Source organism: Perna viridis, chromosome 11, assembly GCF_037379345.1.
Source record: "Perna viridis isolate PV_CMFRI_1.1 ecotype Kerala chromosome 11, ASM3737934v1, whole genome shotgun sequence".
Taxonomy (NCBI): Eukaryota; Metazoa; Mollusca; class Bivalvia; order Mytilida; family Mytilidae; genus Perna; species Perna viridis.
The window spans coordinates 34798748-34825816 of NC_142455.1; the positions used below are offsets into that span (position 1 = coordinate 34798748).

General features: G+C 32.1%; 1 protein-coding gene across 2 annotated transcripts; it reads left to right on the top strand.

Moving 5' to 3' along the window:
- Positions 1 to 5714: 5714 nt before the first annotated feature.
- LOC148603864 (embryonic protein UVS.2-like) lies at positions 5715 to 23403 on the top strand. Of its 2 annotated transcripts, XM_088551979.1 has the most exons (8): positions 5715 to 5860; positions 6994 to 7214; positions 13452 to 13564; positions 13962 to 14141; positions 20913 to 21006; positions 21714 to 21841; positions 22386 to 22532; positions 22765 to 23403. In XM_088551979.1, exons 2-8 carry the CDS (start codon positions 7060 to 7062, stop codon positions 22875 to 22877), a joined length of 930 nt encoding a protein of 309 aa, XP_088408105.1. In that variant the 5' UTR covers positions 5715 to 5860; positions 6994 to 7059; the 3' UTR covers positions 22878 to 23403. The 2 variants fall into 2 exon arrangements, with proteins under 2 accessions (XP_088408105.1, XP_088408106.1); XM_088551980.1 differs by lacking the exon at positions 22765 to 23403 and having other exon boundaries at positions 22363 to 22502.
- Positions 23404 to 27069: the final 3666 nt, after the last annotated feature.

Below are 27069 nucleotides of genomic sequence, written 5' to 3' on the forward strand. Positions count from 1 at the left end.
TCATAAAGTTTAGTCTATAGTTTTCTCTACCACCGACCCCTAAGTGTAGGTCAAAATATGAATCTGACTTAACAATGTCTGTAATTTCATTTATGTCAAGTTCTTCGGGGTAGATGCGATGTATCAAATCCTCGAAACTAGGATTGTTTAACGATAATACGTCATATATATAGCGGAAACTGAGATTAAAGGATCTAGCTAAACGATATTCTTTCTTTCGTATCTTATCAGCTAGCTTCAGTTAGCTCCATAAAAGCGAAGGAACAGGTCAACAAGTAGTGGAGCACAATAATCTTGAATTGAGGGTCTCCAAAAGATCTTTCGATTTTTCAGGATCCGCATTGAATTAATACCACTACAGGAGTAATAAGTATTGTGGTAGGACTGCAAACCCGCTTTGACAGCTGTGAGTATAGAAGTTAAAAGTTTTGAAAGAGGTTTGGTAGTACATTTTGCAGATCTAGCTGTGAAACGTTGATTGTATGAATTCTTGTGGAGTTTTACAGTCTAGTACCTAGACGGTAAATCACAATGATCGTCCTTGGTAGAGAGACCAAGAGGATAGCGCAGATTTATGGTTTTCCACAATCTCTTCTAAGTATTGTGGCAGTATAGGTCTTATCACTGCCATTATTTTCTACGTCTACCTCTGATAATAAACATTGGGTGTAATACGTTTTGAAGACAAAAACAATATTGACATGAAGTGAAGAAAATAGCTGCACAAGTTTATATTAAAACATGTTTTTTTTCAATAATAAACTTTAATATATTTTTTCCTAACATCCTTATATTTTACACACTGTAGTATAAAGTAGTATTCATCCTGAATAGTTTGTTTTCAGTATTACAATATCTATATTGTCGATCTACATTATGAAATCTACCAGTTTCTATATTTAAACTATGTGCGGATATTCTGTGTCAGCATATATACAGTATATAGATATAGTTAACCAGACGGTCCAAATAAAGCTGCAAAACATTACATCCAAAAACATATCTTTACAATTGGAATTTTGGTGACTCTGTATCATGAACTTATTGATCGTTATGGTGTATCCATCTGCACCATGAAAACTGATTTATTCAACGGGTCATGGTTTTCCATTCCTCGTTTGCCTACCCCGGACTTGACTTTTTATGAGCAACTCGGCGGGTGTTTCTAGAAAAGCAGAGGACGCTTACCTCTTTATTTCACTTAAAAATATTATTAACTACAGCTCTTTGTTTAAATTCAGATAAAAATACATTTTTATGACTCCTTAATGTAACCACAAATCAATAAAACCATATTTATACAAAATTCCTCTAATATTGCATTACCAATTTAGCTTATCAGTAGGGTTTTTATCAGCCCTTTCATACATGTCTTCATACATGTTTTAAAGAGTCTGTGGTAACCAATATCCAAAATAATGGCAACAAGTCCGTACGAAGTAATAAATATAAATTATCCATGCATAATTGATTGTGGCCGGGAATCTGATATGTTGTAGAATGCTTTGAATTTATGTTTTCCGAGTTTCAACTTATATATAATAAATAATAAATCTACATATATTATGGATAAGACGCGCATTCCAGGCTGTGCATCCGTGCTTAAGAAACTGAAATAAAGCCAAGACGGATCCAGTGGTGTACTTTATTACATAAGCAGTCACCAGGATAGACTTATATTATGATGGGGATTCTATCAGATGTTATGTCGTCCAGTCTAGCTTACTTAAATTTAATGTTTAGTCCCAAGCATCTACAATATAAGTTGTACATTTAATCCATTCTGTAAATAGTTAATGCCTTTACAGACTGATTCATTCCAGTTTAAATGATTGTTGTCCATATGTGATAACATCTAATAACATGCCGAGGATACTAGTGCTTGGTTCTGACGTTTCGGCACTTATTGATTTGTGATAACAGCCGCAGATGTTTAGTTTGGTAATAAATGCTTTTATACGCTCCCAAAGGGAGCGTAAATGGCGGTATCCTCAACTAAAGGCATATTGATTTTATAAAAAAAAAAAATAAAACAAAAATTCATTGATCTATTCATCCGCATTTATGATTATAAATGATATATTTATCATGCACTTTAACATTGCTGGCTAGATATTAAAAAGCATTTCAAATCAATTCCATCTTCCTTAATGAAGTGATCGGTGCATGATGTTTAGTAAACATGAAGTATGCAGAAACTACCTCTTTTGTCAAGAGCGAGTTAATAATTTTCAATCTTTGATCTTTATCCATCAATGTTCAATTCAATTTATTTATTGAATAAAATATGTTTAAAACATCAAATCAGTGCTGATAAAAAATATTAAAGTTGTTTTTTATTAATGTTTCCTCGGGAGCGTTAAAAGGTTTCACCTTCATCATATTATATTCTTACTGTAACTTAGAGACAATATATTACGGCTGCTTATTAGCTTTCTTTGGAACCGTTATTTTTTGTTTATTTCATCTTCATTGTTGTATATGTCTATGGTTATCTGCTCCGTCTTAGCATTATCCCTTAAAAGGACGCATAAGAGTAAATTTAATGTTATGGATAAATTTGGTCGGATAAAGAGTCATTTTCATCGCCACTATATTTATTAACAAAGATACACGATGTATTCATAAATGGTCGCCATCCTTTCAATTAAAAAATCTCTTAGATTTAAACTGGCTTGTTTTAAAGGTTAAGATGACAAAAACACTCACTTTGTCCACTATTTGTCAACAATTTATTAGGTAACATTAATTGCACCACAAAAATATCACGAACAAAATTAAGTTTTTCCCCCGATTATGACGACCCTTCTCTGGAACTTTCATGCAATGCTTTATCATTACATGTGGTGACACGAAATACACAACTTGTGTGAAGTCCAATTTACCATTTAAAACAAATGTACAATGAAAAAGTCAATACTTGAAATTGTTTTGTTTTACAACATCGGCATTAGTGCAAATCTTTTCTATTAGATTCGAAGAACTGTAACATTGCTATAGCATAACATGATTGTAGTAACATTTGGGTTGCTCGTCTGCTTTTGATTCTTTGTATGTACTATGTTGGTTATTTTATTTTTGTTTTGTGTGTCTGTATCTATTATCCCTGTCTAATCGTTGATTTATATTCCCTGATTTGCGCTCGAATCTTTTATCTCTTGATTGTTTTTGGTTTTAGTTTACTTTTGAACTGTAAACTTCAAATGATTCTGAACAATAACGAAAACACCCTCGTAATCACGGTAACATCGCAGTTAAATTAATCCGTTCTTTGTATGATAGAATGAACTCAGTGTTTGCACTAGTAAATCATTCTTAAACTGTATTTTGTTTTTCATTGGGAGTTATTGTTTATGTACCACCATGATACAGATATCAAACAATATATTATAAGACTAGAAGTTATTTTTAGATACAAACTTTATATCACAGCACTTGAACCGATCCATGCAACACAAAAAGCGATCGGTCATATATCAGCAACCAGTTTCCGATCAGTCATCGATCCTCAAACCGATCAATTAAACGGGTGATCGCATTATGTGACAAAAGGGCGGTTAATATATTTTACGAATTTCATTGTTTTCTTTGTAAATTTAACACAAATTTACATTATGCATTAGATTTATACAACATGTTTTACATGTTTAGCATTTGTTTAATTTTCAACAGATCATTCGTCATTTTACATAATAAAACTGCGATCAGATCGGTCACCGGTCTTCGGTTATCGATCCGTCAAACTGTTGCGCGGATCGGTTCAAGGACTGTATATAACACAAATATATTTTATAGAAAAACCTTGTTATAGGTGTACTCTAATTTTTTGATGGTGCATATTAATGTACTTTAAAAGTAAGCACTGGGAAGCGTTGTGAACATTTCTGTTATTACATGTATCTTAATTTCCCTTGTATCTTCCCACTATACTAATGAAAAAATTAGTCATGTCCCGGAACTAACAAGAATTAACTTTCCTTATGGAGAAGATCAGTAAAAATTGTTTTTTTTTTATTTTAAAAAGAAATGGATATAGTTTAAAGATATCGGGAAATGAAATGCACGTATGTATTTATGTCCCCTGTTTAGCTCCGCTGGTGGTCAAGAACATAACCCGCGCTATCCGTATCGAACCATAGCTTTTCTAAGATGGGAAAAGCATTTATAATCTTCTAGAATAGAGACGGTTAGTTGTGTCAAAAGTCTTTGATGTGCATTTGTTTACGTCACAGGCTATATGTAAAATATTCCAGCCTTCCATGGTTGAAATTATATTGTTCCTGAAATGTACAAATAATAAAACTTGAAAAAGCTTGGAATAAAGGGTATTGCTGGAGCTGCTCGTGAGGATAAAATGAAATTTCAAGTATGATAAACTCACGGTGGTCGCTTTTATAGGCAATGCCTATTCCATAGCAAATATTACCAAATATACATATTTGATAAAACATGTAATTTCAAATACCATTCCACGTAAACTACATTTGGCTAAAATGATTAACCCATTACAAAAATGGTGACAAGTATAGACGTGTATGTGTACATGTATACAATTACATAAACTATACTTATTAATTATCTTAAAATTACCTCTTTATTTATATTCATGGCCTTAACTTGATTTAATATACACTACTACGATGTTAACATTGTATTTATACTTCTTGTTGTATCTTTATACACACATAGAAAGTAATGCAGTTTAAGAGTAATCAAAGGAAATAAGATAATAGGGGAAATAAAAATAACACAATCCAAACATTTCTTATTGTATAATACAAGTTACAAAAGGATCTCAAATATTAACATGATTATCATGGTGATAGGTTGGAGTAGGTCTAGAATTCTCTGCAGATGTTAATGTTTATATTCAATCGCCACACTTGTCATTTTTGGACACGAACTAGAATATCAATTGTGGCACTTAATCTAAATTGTAATTGTTGATTATTTAGTGTTTTAATATTCCAGTGTAAAATGTATCAGGTTCAAATCCTTTTAAAGATTGCCCAATAAGTATTTTACTTATATGCAAAGAACAGGAAGTAACAAGTATTTGATAAAGAGAATGAAAAGAAGACTTTGAAGATACGTTTCTATATTGTTATATCGGGAATACCTAATGTTAGAAACGTACATTACTTTGTTGAGAACTATCTGTATATTTTGTAAAAAAAGATATCTTACTACAACCAATACATATTAAGGAGTAATCAAGGGAACCAAGATTATAGCGGTAATCAAAAGAATGTAATCCAGGGACAAAGACCAGACATGGAAAACAGACATACACAACAAAGAACATAAAGTAACTAAAATCATACATACAAAGTAACAAAAGCAAATGAGCAACCCGGACTCCACTAAAACCTGGGAGCTTGGACCAGGTGCATCGGTAGGGTAAGCGTCCTCTGCTTTTCTAGAAACATCCGCTTTTGTTCTTTGTTGTGTATGTCAGTTTTCCATGTCTGGTCACACCGCAATGATCCACGAGTTCATGATTACGACCATGAAACTTCTATATTCATGATTTCAATCTTGTAGTAACATAGCCAAATAGTAATATCACAATATTTGGGTGTAACTTGGTTTACCACAACCCCTCGACCGCTGCAATATATTACAAGATTCAACTGTATTGCCAAATATACCTTTTAAATATTTACATGGCAAAAAAACTTCCTGTTTAAACTAAAAGAATATTTATTATTCGATATTGATCTTTTAAATTGTTATCTTACGTCTACATCTATCCCTACTCAACTTGTTGGTTTTTATATACGGTTTAGGTAACTATTTGTATATGCGATAAAGAATGACCAGGAAGTTACATGTGTGAAATAAAGACAGAGAAATATTGGTAAGTAGTCATTTTAGACGTACTTGTGGTTAGCTCCTTGTATCGCCTATAGTTTGAAAACGCTTTTATTGGTTGACTTATGGCACTATCCAAAATGAATCGAAGCTGCTGTTAAGATTTTAGTTTTCAATGTCCCATTATGTGGATATAATTTTTACATTGAAGAAGATTAAAAAAAAGAGAAAACTTCCATTGTATATATCTGGTATTGTATTAAGTATCATGGATTGAATGAGTCGAATATATCCCCTCTGAGCAATTGTTAAACGAGCCTGTGACAGGTCCTGTATTGTTATAAACCAGCATATAACATCCAGAAATTGTCATAGTTTATACAAAAATAACAAAGATAACAAATATTTCAAATAATTAAATTCAAATGTGAATTCAGAACATGATTGATACAAGTGGTAATTAATTGCTATAACTGGGGGGAGGGTGGGGGCATCACCTTTATATAGTATTATAGAAGTTCATATTCTACATTTAAATGTATTCGTTTTGTAAAATTTTGTTGCAATTTTTATAACATTATGCAACGAATATATCAAATATTCACACGTGGGAAAATCAGAGTATTCCTTCACGTAGGCTGTACTTTGTCGTTGTTATCACTCTTGTTGCTATATATCTCAAGCTAATTGTGAACATATCCATGTAAGGTTCAGCTGTATAAGATTGGTGATAGACTTCTTATCCTATACAATTGCACCGAGTGCTCTTCCTGTCCTTTTTAAAATTCAATAGTGCATTATTTTTAGTTTTATGATTTGTGTACTATTTTACAAATAAAAAATAAATAAATAAATAAAAAAATAACGTTATTGCTTTCTTCGCTACGTCTTTAATGTTTTAATAAATCGAACGACTGATTGTGTGCAATGTTGTTAATGAAGTTATATAATCTCATTACTTATGCAGCATACACATGTATTTGTTACAGTCCTGTTTGGTTTTCAATGTCAATATTAAGTTATCATTGCCCTTATTGTTCAGATGATTAATATCAAAATATGTAAATTGGCTTTTAAAGTTTAACATGACCAGGCATGAGATTGAACAATTCTGTCTGTAATTTGTTACTTTCTTCATTCTTCTAAATCATGTAACTGTGCAGTTTATTTTTCTTACAGATTATCTTCATTAGGATTTAAACAATAATGGGGAAACTGTACAAACATCCTTAAATTCAAGTGTCAATGGAAACTGTACAATGTTCACTACTGTATATACTACTTGTGTGTTCATTGTTTAGTAAGGTTAAGGGGCAATGTTCTGGTAGTGCTCAAAACCTAAATGTTGGGTACTCTGCTGTAACAATTACTCCACCTGGTTACCCAAATGGATACGTAGCGTGAGTATATATGTGACTAAAATAAATACATATTAATCCTGGTGAGTTATGTTAATGTTTTGCAACTGATCGGACCTATGGAATGGTGGATAATACTTCATTAACAAATGCTTAATTATGTTGCTTTTTTATATATTTTTTTCAATTTTCGTAAATTATTTTTTTAATTTGAAAAAAAAATGTTCCAAGAGAACGCGATTGTAAGAGGGGTATTGAAACTTGTATTTGTAAGTGGCAATCATTGTAATGACTCAGCTGACTTGATGTAAGGACTGAGATAAATAATTAGCAATCAAGTTACTAGTTCGTTTTGGCGACACATTGTGTGTAGAAGTTTAGAAACTGCGACACAGAACTTGTCAATTTGTACCAAGGTAATGCGACTTTCGAAAATACAAATCCCTTAATTCTTTAACATTCAATATATAAAGAAAACGGTAACGTTTTAATGCTTAAAATATTATATACCATCAAGTAAACCCAGATAATTTGCGATAACACAAATGTGAAATGTTTAGTTACATGTTCACGCTAAAACAGATGAAGTGTTTTACAGATATAAGACTTAATTGAAAGTTTTTTTAACTTGATAGACCAGCTTTAGTTATGATAATTATAACAGAAGTCCTTTCAAATTCTGTATTCATCTGTTTACAAATATAATAGTGCAGTGTTATCATGAAAACTAAGGTATCAAATTAGCGTTCTAGATCAGTTCTTCATATTATTATTTGAAATAGTTTGCTTCCATCCAAGTACAACAACCTCAGAAAAGGTTTTCATACTTCAAAATACTTGACATTAAACGGTTTAGTATCTTTGATATATCCCAAAATGTTAAAATTTCTAACAATGAACATAAAGCAGAAAATGCGCTACGTACATATATATTATGCTATAATTTTACATATTTCATCTAAAAATTCTAACAATTAAATTATATATCAAATAGTGCGTGATTCCAAGATTTTATCCAACTCCATTTATAAGGTTTTAACATATTTATTTATAGCTATCAACTTAAAACTTTACAATATTGTCCAAAAATGAACAAAAATATATGGATGATATTTTTTTCGGTTTTTATGGGTGTTTATTTATCCGAAAGGCAATTCCGGAGTTTATATATTTTTATAAATTTTCTGAAACTACCATTTCTTCGTTGTTTTACAGATTCCAAAAACATAATTGAGAAACATGCGTATAAACCGTCTTTTTCTAATCAAAAGCAACTGCAAAGCACACTGATCACCTAGGAAACACTTGAAAGGCATATGAATTTGGAAAACTAACGTCAAAATCCCATAATAAGTGAACATTATGTTTCTATCTGATAAAAAAATAGAACATATATTTTTTTCTGTATAAATGATAATGAAGTATCTCAAAATTTACCAGTTTCCGTCTGAAAGGACAACCTTTACCACATAGAGCTTTTTCGTTGGGCAAGAGTATATATCCAATTATATGTAATTTGACATATGATTTCTATGAAATGAATTTGTCATCCAATAAAACTCACAACCCACAACTCACTTGAATTAACATAAAATACAAAACCGAAATGAAATGTATAACAAGGATAGACGTTTATTACACACATATAAATATCTAAAGTATTGATTATCATTTCATTCCTTTCCGAGATCTACACGAAATTAAAAAAAGAACAATTAAAAATTAAAGGTCCATCTTTGTTTTGTAAGTTACTCTTACAATATGAAGAAATTATATATCATACATCTAGAACAATTATTTTAAGTATGTTATAGCAAAAGGTAAAATAAATAACGGCTGTATTAATATGCTGTTTATTAGTATTAGGAAGTCCTTAGCTACCAAATATGCTGATTTTTTTGACAACGTAAAATGTAACGCCAGGAAAGTTCTCTTCGTGCAAACTGGTACTTAAGGTGCATCTGTAGTGGAAGAGTAATCAAGGGAACCAAGGTTATAGCGGTAATCAAAAGAATGCAATCCAGGGACAAAGACCAGACATGGAAAACAGACATACACAACAAAGAACGTAAAATAACTAAAATCTTACATACAAAGTAACAAAAGTAAATGAGCAACTCGGACTCCACTAAAAACTAGGAGCATGGACCAGGTGCACCGGTAGGGTAAGCGTCCTCTGCTTTTCTAGAAAAACCCGCCGAATTATGATCCGTTGAATAAATCAGTTTTCATGGTGCTGATAGATACACCATAACGATCCACGAGTTCATGATGACGACCATAAAACTTCTGTAGTGATGACTTCAATGAAACTTATAAAAAAACACCAGTATTTTTCTACTTTATACCTAAGTTAGTCAGACTTTTTACGCACAATTACATAAACTATACTTATTAGTTATCTTAAATTTACCTCACAATATTCGACTGCCAAGAAATTCAGGATCAGGTCTTATGCTTATAGTTTACCATAATTATAGTATCAAGTGCCATATTTTGAGTATAAAAAATAGTGGTTAAACTACAATTTAAATTTAGTAATACATTTATGTGATCATAGGATGTTACTTCTTGTTTGGAGTGTCTTTTTATTACTTTATTTACTTTTTTATCTAATGACATTAAATGAAATACATTCATACAGCTAAGTGTATGGTCGAAATGACCTAAATATGGTGGAAATAGGCAAGTATAAAATTACCTCTAGAATCTATAGTTGGTCTCCGATTTCAATATAATGTTAAAAAAAATGACAAAATATGCATATTTAAAAATAAATCCTCTCTTTTAAGGTTGCACTATTCAGATTAAATTGAGCTGCACTGTTTCGTACACAAAGTTGACGCGGTTAATTTTAGTAAAAGATAAACATAATGGTGAAACTTGGTGAAAATATTGATTGTGGTAGTAGAGCATGTGTTCATTAATAGATGCGTTAATTGTGAAAATAAAGAGGGATAAAATGCATTATTTTAGTTATCCTGAAATAATCAGGGCCTTGCCGCAGTTCTCTGTACCAGATGGCTGTTTAAAAAAAGAACAAAAGCAAACTGTTGCACACACTTTCATAATTAAAGTCATGAACAAAATTGAGCAGAAAAAAAGTACACATATTTGTTTTTGTTATTTACAACATTACCATGCTCACTTTTCTCAAAGTGTCTGATATTTTAGAATGTGTTTATTAACAGTTAATTTTGAAAAAGCACTCAAAATTTGTCATTAAAAATTATATTTTATTCATCATGTAACCATGTGCATGAACAAAATATGAAAGAATCTCATTCATTTTCATGGATCTTAATAGCAGCGCGCTAAACCTCCCTCTTCTAATGCGACATGAATACACCAGTCGTGATTAAATAGCATTTACATGATATTGCGTCATGCAAATGAAATGATGACAAAAAAAATGTTGCTTTAAACATACATGTGGTATTTGTTTTAGTTGTTAGTATTTGCAAAACTTTTTTTTATGTTTGTTCGGCATGGTCAGTTTCCATTTCCAATGATTAGATGAGATTGGTGCGTTTTGACAAATTAAAATTTAATTTAAAATTAAAAGTTGAAATTTATCCAATGAAAATCACGTGGAATGTCCCATAAATCAAATTAAGTATTAAAGAAAACGTCTCAGAATGTGACGACTCTATTCACTACACTGCTCCATGGGATCAAATTGAAACAGGGAAGATTGCGTAAACTTATAGAAGGGTCTAAAAAATTCCCAACGACGTTAGAACTGTCAAATTTGCGAAGCAAATTTTTGGTCGTTCCCTCCGCGGGACTCGAACTCGTACCGCTGTGACATCTATGGGAACACCGCCTGCACTAAGTCCAGCGCCCTTCCCAAATTTGACAGTTCTAACATCGTTGGGAATTTTTCAGACCCTTATATATATATTTATATATACGTCTCAGAATGTGACGACTATATTCGCTACACTGCTCCATCGGATCAAATTGATACAGGAAAGATATATAAACGTACAGAAAAGTCTGAAAAATTCCCAACGATGTTAGAACTGTCAAATTTTTGATTCAAATGTTTGGTTGTTCCCTCCGCGGGACTCGAACTCGTACTGCTGTGACATCTATGGCAACACCGTACGAAGTCCAGCGCCATAGACCACTCGGCCAGCTGGGCTATATAAAAATATAGCTTTCGCTGACCGTGTCATTCCTCCTCGTAGGATTAATCTAGGGGTGTAACTTAGTACACGATGTATGGTAGTACGGGACAGTTCATTTTAGATGTTATTATGCAGGATAGAGGATCAAATTAATGATGCATGTCACAACAAATCAATATTATACAAACGTCTCAGAATGTGACGTCTTTATTCGCTACACTGCTCCATCGGATCAAATTGATATATCACGTAACAATATGAAATATGTAAGGACTAAGCTGTTAAGTTAGTCTTTTATCTAATATGTTTCATCAAAATTTGTCCTTTCAAAAACATAGGCCTTTTTGAAATCTTATTATTTATATATACCTCTGAAATAAGTTACATAGTCTTTTCGTAATTAACATGAAAACTAATGTTATTCTGGTAAATTCCTGGTGGGTTCTTTTTTTTTTGGAATTTGGATTAATGTGTTGTTGCATGCGCAGTGAGTGCACAGTAATACTTTATGCTGACGCTCATGACAAAACTACACGAAAAATACTATGAACTGTCATTTTGTATTGTCAACTTTCCTTTCATCTGTGGCAACATTCCTTTAGTATCTGCTTGAGAAGTTTTCATATCACAAGCATACCAGTTATGCCAGCGATTGCCCTTTATTTCCATTTTGTTTACTGTGCTCTACTTCTTACAATTAAGCAATGGAACATGATTATTTTGATAAAAGATTGAATTTATTACTACAGAAGTTTTATGGTCATCATGAACTCGTGGATCGTTACGGAATCATAATCAAAATAAGAATTTTATTGGTATAAAATCCTAACAACTGGATCGTCATTATGATATATATATATGTAATTTAGGGAATAGTACAATATTTAAAGTACATGTGAACATAAAAGTATAATAAATATTCTATTTACTGCTTGCCGCTATCCAAACGACACTAATACATAATTAGCTTCCATTGTATAGCAACAAAATAGGAGCACCTCTGTGATTGAATATAAGGGATAATTTCTCTAGAGTGTCAAGTCAACGGAGGAAGTGTGAAACATTTTCATTTATAAGTTAAAATTATTAAAAACAAATGCAAAAATATTTACTTTTGATTAATGACATTGATTGTTGCCAATTTCACATCTGCCAGTCTACATCACCCTGAAACCATTTACAATAATATATGTTATATCAAATTCATCTACAGTGAAAATATATATTGAAACTCACCTTGATTATTCATGTCATTAAAAGAAGGAACAATTGAACATGCATCACTGAAAAGTGAATCTGTTTAATTGGATAATTCTGAACAAACTATGAAAAAGTGAAACTCATCTTAAATATCTAATTTACATAAAGGACAGATTATATTTTCCAATCTTATTTTGTTTAACTGCCACTTTCTGTGACATGTTTACTGTTGGTTATTGTTATTCTTAATTTGGTATAAATGTTGATACTTTTTGGTCCAAATTATGAGATATTTGTTTTATTCTAAAATCAATTTTTTTTTTAAAAAGTTCTTACTTTATTACCGTATTCCGAGTTTATATCATTAGAGGTGGATTCCTGCCAAATATAAATCAGTTTTGATGTAAAAACCTTTAATAAACTGGTTTGGTTATTTCATGTTCTTTGTTGTGTTGGTTTTATTTCCCTGTCTGGTCTTTATCATTGAATTATTTTGTTTACATTTCTGCAGGAATGTTGGTTCCCTCGATTATACTATATTCATATTTTTCTGTAAAAATCTTATTAATTTTAAACAATTCATTGTGTTCCAAATATAGGCTGCTGTTACGACCAAAATCATGACAGTTAATATTTTTCTTTTAGCAGATCGGTACAAAGATAAGCATAACTAATATTCTATGTAAATGTTTGGTACACTTGTTTTTTTAATGTGGTGTTTAGTGTGGAGAGGTTACTCGATTTGTTTTCAAATAACCGTTTTGAAATATATCTCATATACTGTCCGGTTTGTAGGTTACTGAAAACAGTAGCTTATGATTTGCTTTTGCCAAGTATTTATTTTTATTACTTTGTGTGTTTTTTGCCGATCTACATGTACATCACAGTATGTGGCTTATATTCTATATCTCATTCAATGTATAAAAAATAATTGTTATAATTGCAGTAACTTAAATTGTACCTGGCTAGCGTTGACCTCAATAGTTGGAAAGGTTGTCCTATTCAGGGTCACTGACATGACATTAAACTGTGCTGGAGATGCTATCAACGTATACGATGGTAAGACGTGACCGCTTCACTTTCATATCCACTTTCCTATTGATGTTATTTCGAATGAAACTAAAATCGGTTTTCTCTAAATGCAGATAAAGCCCATCAATTGTTCGACATTCTGTACTTTAAGGTTTGTTGAAGACTAATACATTTTCATGTCATACAAATGACATTATCTTGACAAAATGTCTTGAGTTGAAGATAGATTAAAGTCATTAAATGCATCATATATTTGGTAAAAATCTTCTTCTGATATGAATTTGTTTTTCGAAAATACTAATTGTTCATATTTGTATAATAATATAGCGTTTGAGAACGGTTTTCAACTGCAAATAAAAAAAATATGGTAAACTAGTTTTCTGACCCGTGACACATTTATGTTTATATAAATTTGTTTCGAAAGGGACGTCAACTTCTGGCACCCAGATCCATACGAACCAATGTGCATCCGGATCAACAACGACATCGTTGGGATACCAGGAAGCAACTTCCGGTAATGTGTATTCCGTTTTTACATCAGACGCCTCATCATCACCGACTGAGAAAGGCTTTAAAATGTATTTGATTTCCACGGATGATTTCTGTAAGAATAATTTATTTTCTTTGTTTATTTGTGATAATATAAGAATGCTTTTGAGTCGAGATCTTGACCTACTTTTAGAAATCGATGGTAAAGGAAAACTATTGACCAAACTTTACGACAAACCTGATGACTTTTCATTCAGAATTGTCAACTTTCCTTTCATCTTTGGCAACATCCCTTTCGGCTCCTGCGTATGGAGTGTTCATATCACAACTCATATGTTACGCCAGAGCTTGCCGAAAGTACGCAGACTTTTTGTATCGCGCTAGAACTCTAACAAAAAGGCTTCTGGAACAGGGTTATGTTGCTACAAGATTAAAATCAACACTACAGAAGTTTTATGGTCGTTATCATGAACTGGTGGATCGTTATGGTGTATCCATCTGCACCATGAAAACTGATTTATTCAACGGGTCATAGTTTTCCTTCCCTCTTTTGATTACCGCTATAACCTTGGTTCCCTTGATTACTCGTTGAATCGAGTATGGGGAATAGAAGTGTACAGAGTTAAAAAATTACAGGTTTACTGTTATTATATTCTGATAATAATTGAATGGAGGGTCTCCAAGATCTTTCGAATTATTTTAGGATCCGCATTGAATTAATACCTCTACTGGAGTTACACGTGTTGTGATAAGACTGGAGACCCTTTTTGACAGCTATGAGTATAGACGGTAAGAGTTTTGAAAGGAATTTGGTGGTACATTTTGAAAGGAATTCTCCAGTATCACTGTCTATCATATCATCTATATATCGAATACCCTTATTGTATTAATGCTTGAACAAAACAGTGCTATTTTCTATTTTGATATACGGATTGAACCCTATATTCCCTTTTAACTTCAATTGAACTTTCTTGTGATTATCCTATTCTATGCCAATAACGAGTCTAAATAACAGGAGGAAACATTTAGGACAACGTCACCAAAACCACATCTACTGTAAAAAATGTTTTAAATAGAAATAATCTGAAAAAGAGGGCATACGAGACTTTCCATTTCTCTTTGGAATCTCTTTTCACTCAAAAGTTTCAGAGCAATCATCCGGTGTTCAAAATTTGATGCTTTCAGTCCTCCATCATTGACTGCTGAATGACTGTTTTTATTTTTGGAAGACCATTTGACCATAATAATTTCTGAATGATATTTTGAATCTTTGTCATGTAGAAGGATGGTACATATTCAGATTAAACAACATATATCAGATTCGATATAGCGAAAGATTTTAAGATGGTGACTTTACCAATTAGTGAAAGAGGTTACCCTGTTACGTTTTTAATATATTTTCCAATCTATCAATACAATTATCAAGGTTTTTACGGTCCACATTTGTGATGGTGTCAAAATACATACCAAGAGATTTAAAAGCATTTGTCTATCTAATTGGGAAAGAACCATCTTTATTCAATATGTCTCCAAATAGCCTGTGTTTAATAGATTGACTTTTAAACCTGAAATTTTAAGATATATTTTAGCAAACTCTACAACCTTAAAAAGAAATATTTCATGTCATCCACTAATTGTACAGTACCTAAACAGATTCATGCAACAAAAATTGCGATCGGTCATCGATCACCGATCAGTTTCCGGTCAGTCATCGATTCGTCAAACCGATTCATTTAACTGGTGATCGCATCACTTGACCACAGTGCGGTCAATGTATTTTAGGGTTTTTGTTGTTTTCTTTGTCAATTTTACACATATTTACATAATGTAATATATTTAAACACCAATTTATACTTTATTTAATTTTTTATTTTTATTTTCTTTTATTTGAAACAGATCTTACGTCATTTTACATAACAAAACTGCGATCAGATCGGTCACCAGTCATCGGTCATCGATCCGTCAACGTCTTAATCTCCAAACTTTATCCCGGATGTGTCTCATTTTTTTAAATGTTAATCGCCACAACAAATTAAAAAAAAATAGGCGAAAAATGACATAATTGCATTACACAACTGAAACCGTTGTTTACAACAGAGCTAGAAATGTCAGTGTATAGTACCCTTACCCATTTTTTTTCAAAAAGTGTCTCTAAAATTAAAGGCAGACAGGGGCTTTTGTATAAAATGCCATTCGATAGTGTCAAAAGCTCTTTCAAATTGTACTTGTAATATGAGACCTGGATTATATTGAGGATTTGTATACGATATAACGTCCGCAATTAGTCTCACATTCTTACTAATATATCTATTGGTAATATAACCCGTTTGTTCGGTATTGAGAATGCCAGGAATATGGGGTTTTATGCTCTCATCAATTGCTTTTGCAGGTATCTTAAGGCAACATTTGAAAGAAAGAGGGGACGCCAGTTCCTTAAAACTGTGCAATCTTTATCTTTTTTATATCAATGTCAAGATACCATATATTTGATCGATAGAAATTTCTAGGTAGAAAGTCCTGGTCTAAAGGAATATTCTAAGCTATCTATGATAAATTTACTGAATTTATAAAACTACACTGTTAGACCATGTGTGCCTGGATATTTATTATTATTTTTGACAGTTTTCAAAAGTTTCAAACATTTCGTTGTTGTTACGTTTTTCCGACATTTAGGCTTTTGTGACAACCAGAGTATACACATATTACTAAAGAAATCAGTCTGACATAAAGCTTTCTCTACATAGTTAGATTTGTATAATTTATAAAAGAAGTTTTCTTCTGCTAGAATTTCGTTTTTGGGTGGTTACATTATTGTCTCCAGTGATATATTTATTTTTACAATTGCGTTTTTCATGTGTTCGCTCTGTTTTTCGTAGCTATCATAATGTACATGAGATCGCAAAATTGACCCCCTTGTTCGTCTCTTCACTATGTCTTCTATCTCAACTGTGACTCTATCAATTTGTTCTAAGGTCAACTTCACGTCATATATTTATAAAAATCAGTCACAGTATGCTCTAGTTCTTCTATTTTTTTTACAATTTCTATTCATTATCGCGACTATTCTTGTTCTTTTTTAAAGAACTTTATTGTTGCACATTTAATTGTGTACCATTTCAAATTTGTATCATGAATATGTTCAAACTTAGCATTGCAGTCTGTAATAACTTTTTTAATAAATCTGACACAAAAGTTGTCTGTGACAAAGTTTGAATTAAACTCCCAATCGGGATATCAAGAGTTAAAATCAATACCAGTAAGTGTAAGGAGAATGAAGTTTACTGTGATCAGGTTTGATTGAGGGTTGGATCGAAACCTTATCTACATAAACAAGCTTGACTTCAGAGGCCAGCCAAAGGTCAAGACAACATTGAATTGTAAACTTCTTTTCATCTGGATAAGTATATCTCCGAACATCGCTAAGGCCGAATTGGTTAAGGAAATCAGGTAAGATATTAGCATATTTGTCTGGCAGATTGTTCAGAGGACCACCTTTTTTTGTCTAACTGTCAAAACTGTATAAAAGTCTCCCCCATGATCTTTTATCACTTAGTTTATTTAGCAATAGTACTAGATGTTTTTTTTCAAAACATTCTATCTGATCATTTACATAATGTTTAGTCAGTGTGTAAAAAAAAATAAATAAAAACAACGCCATCAACTTCTATTTTCATCACAAGGAATCATCACTTATTTTTTCTTCAAGATTATAGTCTCAATTACTATCAAGCAATACTGCAAAGCCTCTACTTTGCTTGTACCATGTCCAAAATAAAAATTCCTCCCCATTTTGATTTTTAGAAACCAAGCAAATGTTTGTATCTTGCGAACATTGTATATATACTACAATCTGTTCAACCAATTAAATATAGACTTCATAAACATTGTCTACTATACATGAGAAATATGTTGTCGTACCAGACGACAAAGCCCAAAACAACATTGTTTTTGTCTGCAAAAGTTTTACATCCAATGTTTATTATCAGAGGAAGACGTAGAAAATAATAGCAGTGATAAGACCTATACTGCTACCACTCACTCAAAAGAAGACATTGTGGAAAACCATAAATCTGTGCTATCCTCTTTTGGTATCTCTACCAAGGACGATGATTGTGATTTACCGTCTATGTACTGGATTCCTAACTCCACAAGAATCCATACAAACAAGGTTTCATAGCTGGATCTGAAAAACCAAACCTCTTTCAAAACTTTTAACTTCTATACTCACAACTGTCAAAAAGGGTCTGCAGTCCTACCACAACACTTGTTACTCCCGTAGTGGTATTAATTCAATGTGGATCCTGCAAAATTCGAAAGATCTTTTCGAGACAATCAGTTCAAGTCTATTATCTGAATATAATAGCATTAAAACCTATGATTTTTCAACACTGTATACTTCTATTCATCATACTTTGTGAAAAAGTAATTACAAATCATCTTCCAAATATACAGAGGAAGATGTTTTCAAAATGCTGGAATTTTTAATCGACAACATATTTGTCCAGTGTGGTGGACGTGTTTTTCAACAAAAGGTCGGCATTCCAATGGGAACAAATTGTGCTCCTTTACTTACAGACCTATTCCATCACTTTTATGAGGCTGACTTTATAGCTGATCTGATCCGAAAGAAAGAATATCGTTTAGCTAGATCCTTCAATCTCAGTTTCCGCTACATAGATGTCGTATTATCGTAAAACAATCCTAGTTTCGGGGTTTTGATACATTGCGTCAACTTCAAAGAACTTCAGGTACAGGATACTACACTTATCGTGAAGTCAACCTGATACCTTGACATACACTAAGAGATCCATAGTAAAGGAAAACTATTGATCAAACGTGATGACTTTTTCAGAATTCAGAATCGTCAACTTTCCTTTCATCTGTGGCAAAATCCCTTCAGCACCTGCCTAAGGAATTTACCATACAATTGTTATGTCAGAGCTTGCCGTAACTACGCATACATCTTAAATCGCCCTATACCTTTTACAATTAGGCTTCGGGAAAAGGGTAATATTGCCACAATATAAAAGTCATCACTACTGAAGTTTAAGGTCGTCATCATGAACTCGTGAATCGTTACGGTGTATCCATCTGCACACGAAAACTGATTTGTTTAACGTGTCATAGGTTTCCTTTCCTCTTTCGTCTACCGAGGACTTGACTTTTTCTGAGCAAATCGGCGGATGTTTCTCGAAAAGCAGAGGTTGCTTACCCTGCCGTTGCACCTAGTCCATGCTCCTAGTTTTTAGTGGATTTCGAGTTGTTCATTTACTATTCTTACTTTATATGTATTAGTTTAGTTACTTTGTAGTGTGTTTGTCTGTTTTCCATGTCTGGTCTTTGTCCCTGTATTATTTGCTTTTGATTTCCACAAGAATATTGGTTCCCTTAGTTACTCTTTCATATACATCTGTAAATGATAAATATCAAGTAAACATTACCTGTTTAGATGTTTGCATGATTGAAAGCAGTTATTTCAAAGTTGTGTGTATTCATGCAAAAAGATTTTGCCGTGAGAAAAAGGAAGATATTTTCAATGTTTTAATTGATGGACAAATAAGGGAGAAAATTTATAAATTGCCTTTCGAGTGCACGATCGGAAGTCGTCTTCAATTTATTTAGTACAAGGTATTGCATAATAACCGCGCAAGTATTTAATACAAAAGTTCGGAGAAATAGCCAAAAATAAGTGTAAAAATGTAATAAAATAGAAATTATTGAGCACAAATACTTTGAATGCGTAAAATTAAAAACTTGTTGGACACTTTTGAATAATTGAAAAATTGGTGGAGAAAACCTTAATTTATGTCTTTTCGTAACAAAATACTTCATCAATTGTATGCCTTTGAATTTTGCCTCTCAGAATATTTGTTTTCTTTCTTTTTTTTAAAATTTTCTTTACTTATAATCGAATATGTGTACCTTTCAAAAGATAAATTGAACCTTTTCAGAGAGAAATTTAATGTATTAATGAATAATCTATCTCAAGAGTGATTACTAGCATCTTAAACTGGTAACGAAATATAATAATAATGTTTGCACAGTTCTAAGACATGTTTTGCGCATCTATATTAATAAAATGTTATGACTTCCTATTATTGCTAAACATTGTATTAAAGCATGATTATATTTATTTATTATGAATAGTATTTCGTTATGATAATGCATTGTATAATACCGGCAAAAAATATAGTAAAACAAATATTTTGAAAAAACTTACTGTAAAAACTGGGGATTAAAACAGTAGTGTTTTTATCTTAGCAAAAAAAAAAAAAAAAAAAGAAAACAAAGGAAAAGAAAACAAACAAACAAAACAAAAATACCAAAACAAAAAAAAACCAAACAAACAAAACAAAAACAAAAAACCAAACAAAACAAATAATAAGGAAAAAAAACCACCAAAATCAGACACAAAATCAAACAGACAAAAAACAAAATAACAACATAAAACCAAAAAATATGACATTAACAAGATTGTTCTGTTTCACCACTATTTTTAACAATGTCGATAAAATTTGTTGGTAAACCTACACTTAGTAATCGACGGTAAAAAAACTATTGACCAAACTTTACGACACAAGTGAAACTTTCCTCTTTCGACTACCCGTGACTTGACTTTTTATGAGCAACTCGGCGGTTGTTTCACGCTTACCCTACCGGTGCACCTGGTTGCTCATTTGCTTTTGTTACCTTGTCTGTATGATTTTAGTTTCTTTATATTCTTTGTTGTGTATATCTATTTTCCATGTCTGGTCTTTGTCCCTGGATTACATTCTGTTGATTACCGCTATAATCTTGGTTCCCGTGATTACTATTTTAATAATCTGTTACTCTCTTAAAAGCGATTATATTGAAGAGGTGGATCAATTTATTGGTTTACTTTCAGCCGGAACCGGATGTTCAGGATCTGCTCAGTATTTGACAGCAACAGCGACGGAACAGTATTTATCTAGTCCAAATTTTCCATCGGCTTATACAATGTATGTGAATTAACAGATTCCTGATTTTGTCAGAATAAAGATGTTGCTTTCCGTGAACATTCACCCGTTATCAAAGTTGAACCCAACTTTTTCACTTTATTACATAGCCTTCAACACTTAAGAATCAAAAGTAGAAAAATAATACGCATACAATAAATAGAAACAAATGAGACAATTTTATGTTTTGACTTAGGCAGGTGACGATAAAACAACAAATGTCAGTTGATCATACATATACATTCATAATAATACACATTACTATTGTTTCGAATGATAGTGCTTAGAAATAACTTTTATTCGAAGCTCCTAGTTTTTAGGAGAGTCCGAGTGGCTTATTTATTTTATATGTATTATTGTGATTATTTTAAGTTGTGTGTGTCACTGTATAGTCTTTGTCCCTTTATTACATTTGTTTTGATTTCTATCCTCGATCTGAACTATACAATGTAAAGTAGTTTCTGATGTGTGTTCATAGTATTTAATCAACACACATTTTCTTTCATTTATGTAACGGTAGGTCTTTTCCTGTTCTTTTAATATAAAACATTAGGACGATTAAGATTTAAAATCAATTTTAAACATTTTTTGTGTAGCAAAATTTACGGTCACATTGGCAATCTGTTAAAATCAATGAATTATTTCACAAAAGTTGTCTTCTTGTCGTTTCTGTTTCAAGTGATTTATACTGAAAGTTTTAATTTTTTAAGAAACAAAAATTGCACATGGACAATAACAACCTCGAACAATACGGCTAATGTTTTCCTGCGGTTAAGATTCATGGATATAGAACATGCTTCAAATTGTACTTATGATTATTTAGAGATAGTGGAATCTGGTAGGTAGATGTATTTCAAAATTGCTATTTAGTACTTATACTTAAAACAATCACTTATATTTTCAGCAGGTTTCACTATGCATGTTATCATTGTGTTCCGTCTATTTCAAAAACATTTGTTGTAAGTTGGGTTTCTATCTGATAATTGTTCATTTGGAGAAATTGAAAAAAGGACAAATCGCTTGAAATATGAAATTGCCTTACAGAAAGTTAAGATACATTTGTATATTCTATGATAGAATGTCCTATTTAAATTTTTAAACTGACATGTATATCAGATAGTGCTGCTTTTCAATAAAGTAGCGTTTAATGTAGGCATATGGTATAAAATACAAATACACTGTTTCGTGTTGTTAACTGCCATAATATTTCGTGGAACATTAAACGTAACGAATAATTTATTACCCCTTGTGACAAACACAGCTCTTTTAATTCGGCAAATTAAAACAAAGAAACAATATAAGGAAGGAAGATTTTGCAAAGTGAAATTTATTTTGTTAATGTCCTTAATTTGCTTTCAGAATAAGTCGACGTTGTTTTGTAGGAACGACGTTTACCAAACTGTGCAGGGAAGACGACTGGGAACCGACGGAAACATTTAGAAGTACCGGTCAAACGCTCACATTGAGTTTTTTCGCAGACAACTTTACGCCGTCTAAACGAGGTTTCATGTTGTCCTATATTGGAGTTGGTAAGCTTCATGAATTATTTTCTGTAACTTCAAACTCGATAATTCCTTAAAACACATATTTTGATGTTTTCATAGCATGTTTTTTACAAGTTATCAATATCAAATCAAAATGTTTACATATAAGTCCCATTTAAGTCCCTGCCATTTATCATTACCATCCCAAACCATACAAAGGATGAATGTTCAACACCGAGTTTTACACATATATAATGTAAAATTACATCTTTTTCAGATCATCCATTACATCATCCAGCATATGACTCAGACGGAACATTGGAGAGATTTTCTCTTGTCTTACATGTAATCAGTTTAACTATTAGTATAACCGTATTAGTACAAAAGTAAGAAAAACTATGTTTTTGAAGAAGAAAAATGAAGTCAAAATGGAATTATGCGAAGAAAAATAATAAACGAAGTGCTTGTAATCTTTTCACATAAAAACCCTGAAATTTCAATTGACGAAATAAATTGCGTTTAAATTAATAGATAAAATATGCAATTACTAAATTGTACATGTAACATTGCTCTTCACAAATATTCACGTTTGTTGATACAGTAAAATGAGTCGAACCCGGAGTAAACTGATGACCTGTCCAAACCAGATTTTTTTAGAAGGACCGTCTTTCAAAATTCAATATATTTTGCACCTTTATAAACTGAACACCACCGTACTCAGTCCATTTTGGTTTAGCCACGCTTGCTGAATAATAAATAAAATTATAATTTCGAATTTAGCAGATGACGTTATATTGTCAAATTATTTTTAATTTCAACTGCTTCTGTGACAGAATCCATACGCTATTTGTAATCTAATATCTGGTATATAAACTTTTTATATTATTCTAATGTTTGAATAAAAATGGTCGGAGAATTTGCATTACTATTTCTATTATCTGAATATTCTTTCATATCATGTCAGCTCTCAGGATTATGTTCTTCGAACGGTACACATGACAACTTCCCGTTTATTTGAGTTTTCACAGCTAGCCAAAAAATTTGAAGAAAACCAATGTATGTGTTTTGGAAAACGATTGTCGACATTTCTTTCTAATTATTCAAAGTGCAATATCACAGTGTTGTATAGAGAGATATAAAGTAAAATATAATATAAAATTTATGCCAAGCAAACTTGTATAGAGAGCTATAAAGTATGATATTATATGAATATCCGAACGAACAGAGAGAAATAGTAATCAAGGGGAAAAAGAAATAAAAAGTTGCGTGATATTTATTACCCATTTTCTTTTCACGTCATATCTATAAAAAGAAATGGAAAGAATAATCAAGAGAACCAAGGTTATAGCGGTAATCAAAAGAATGCAATCCAGGGACAAAGAAAAAACATGGAAAAAAGATTTACACAGCAAAGAACATTAAATAACTAAAATCATACATGCAAAGTAACAAAAGTACATGAGCAACTTGGACTCCACTAAAAACTGGGAACATGGACCAGGTGCACCGGTAGGGTAAGCGTCCTCTGCTTTTCTAGAAACACCCGTCGAGTTGCTCATAAAAAATCAAGTCCGGGGTAGACAAACGAAGAAAGGAAAACTATGAACCGTTGAATAAATCAATTTTCATGGTGCAGATGGATACATCATAACAATCAACGAGTTCATGATGACGACCATAAAACTTCTTTAGTGATGACTTCAATTTTGTAGCTACATAACCCTGTCCCAGAAGCCTATTTGTTAGAGTTCTAGCGCGATACAAAAAGTCTACGTAGTTTTGGCAAGCCCTGGCATAAGGTGTGAGTTGTGATATGAACACTCCATACGCAGGTGCTGAAGGGATGTTGCCACGGATGAAAGGACAGTTGACAATTTTGTATGAAAAGTCATCACGTTTGTCGTAAAGTTTGCTCAATAATTTTCCCTTTTCCATCGCTTTCTAAGTGTAGGTCAAGATATTAGGCTGACTACAGTGCCTGTAGTATCCTTTATCTCAAGTTCTTTTGGGCAGATGTGATGTATCAAATCCCCGAAATTAGGATTAAGATGAGGAATATCTAACCAAGAACTATATATCTGTATCTAGGTCTACCATCGTTTTTGGAAAAAACAACGATCTACAGGTCGGGATTTTAACTGAGTATGGGGAATAGAAGTATACAGTGTTGAAAAATCATAGGTTTTAATGCTATTATATTCAGATAATAGACTTGAACTGATTGTCTCGAAAAGATCTTTCGAATTTTTCAGGATCCTTATTAAATTAATACCACTATGGGAGTAACACGTGTTGTGGTCGGACTGCAGACCATTTTTGACAGTTGTGAGTATAGAGGTTAAAAGTTTTAAAAGAGGTTTGGTGGAACATTTTGCAGATCCAGCTATGAAACCTTGTTTGCATGGATTCTTGTGGAGTTTAGGAATCCAGTACATAGACGGTAAATCACAATTATCGTCCTTGGTAGAGAGACCAAACGAGGATAGCAACATATTTTTGGTTTTCCACAATCTCTTCTTTGGAGAGAGTGGTAGCAGTATAGGTCTCATCACTGCTATAATTTTCTACGTCTACCTCTGATAATTGGCACTCATTGACCTACTTAAAACTGTCATTTGTTTCAAAATTAAGGACTTACGGTCTTTAACCACTCTGGCAGAGAATCATTTTTTTTCTCGTTTTATCCATTTTCTTGCGTAGTCCTCCAAGGCATCCATATGAAGTTATATAAATTAATGATAGCAAAAAATATAAAAATAACAGTTCAATCAAGGAAATAATCAAAGTACAAAAACAGACGAACGCTCGATTGTGCGTTTAGATGAACGCTACTACCATGCGTTTAAACGAACGCTTCTATCGTGCGTTTAAACGAACGCAAAACAATATGTTAACGCACGATAAACGATGCACGAACGCTAAAATGGGAAACGTGAACGTCTCAAGGAGTGTATACAAGTATAAAAAACATTTATAAAAATTAAATCTTTTCAAAATTGAACATTCATTATAATGGTACAGTATTTTTTTTATAACAAAGGTTTGTGACGGGACACGAGTCAAATCCATGTGATACGTGTGTTAATTGGAGACTTTGTTATACCTTGGTTTTCCAGAGTGACAATACACAGCATGATTACGCATAATGAAATACTTATATACATGTTTACTAGAATAAATTAAGCGGTTGTACATATTATTGCTCTATACTCTTAAAAGTCTTTCATTTAAACTAAGAATAAAAAAAAAAACTTCCGATTTTGATAAAGTATACAACTTGGGTTCAGAGTAGGTGTTTTTATTCTTTCATTATATAATTTTCGGATTTGCTGTTATACATGTAATTTTATACCACTTTATAGACAAAAGTATGGGGAACAAAACCATTGTCAGTTTAAATTAGTAGGTTATAGGAAGATGGGATTATTATGAGAATAATTACACTTCATTTAACAGAACACCAGCATATATGCTTTGCACGGAAAATAGTTTGAACTCAGTATGTACTACATAAACATGCAACGGTGTACTTTGTAACAGCATGTTAGTATAAACCTAACTGGTTTTGCAATTAATTGCTAATAGAAATAACATGCAGTTTGACCTCTAATATAGACCGACAACGGGAAGCGATTTTAAAATCAATTTTAAAAAAAAAGTAAAATTTTAAACGGTAACATACCCTACATTTTGAGTATAGCTTTATAAGTGTGCACGAATGAAAACCACATTTGAAGTCAGGAAATGTGCCTTCTTATATCAATGATCTTTACTTGGTGTTATACATGTACATGTATAAAAAATATCAAATCTTTTAAATATTTTCAAAATTAAACATCAAATAATTGCACAGTCTTTTTTTATAACAAAGGTGTGCGACTGGACATAAGTGTAAGCCAAACAAAAGTCGTGTTAATCGGGGAATTTATTAGGCCTTAGTTTTCGAAAGTGACATTACACAGCATAATCAGTTTAGGAAAATATATATACATGTATACTAGAATAAATGAAGCATTTGGACATGTTATTGCTTTTTATAATTGCAAGTCTTTCATTAAAACAGAGACAGACAATTATCTGATCATTTTAGTTTACAAGTAGGTGTTTTATGGTGGTTTTAGATTATTTCCTTATTTAACAGACCATTACAATATTCTATTCAAAACAAAAGAAAGTATGCATTAATATTTGTGGTTTTAGGTAGGAGTTTGATGTATGCCATATTGTCCAAAATTTACTGATTCGTGCACAAGTCACGTATTTTAATCAGCCTGACTGGGGTCGGCGCGTATTTTCACAGGGGTGCATACATCAGAAAATCCAGATTTGTAGCTCGCTTTTTATTTTGTTTAATATTAAAATATGACGCAATCCAGATAGATCAGCACTGAAATATAGAGAAGTCGAAATATTCCAGTCGAACAAAGAACATGTAAGATGTGATCAGTTGAGGACGAGATTCACTTCTTTTTTCATTGTCCAAAATAAACAGACAGATGAAACAAACCTTTTGATGATATTCGAGTGACTTTCCGTGATATATCTGGTCTAACTTGCACTGACAAATTTTTTGTGATCTTCT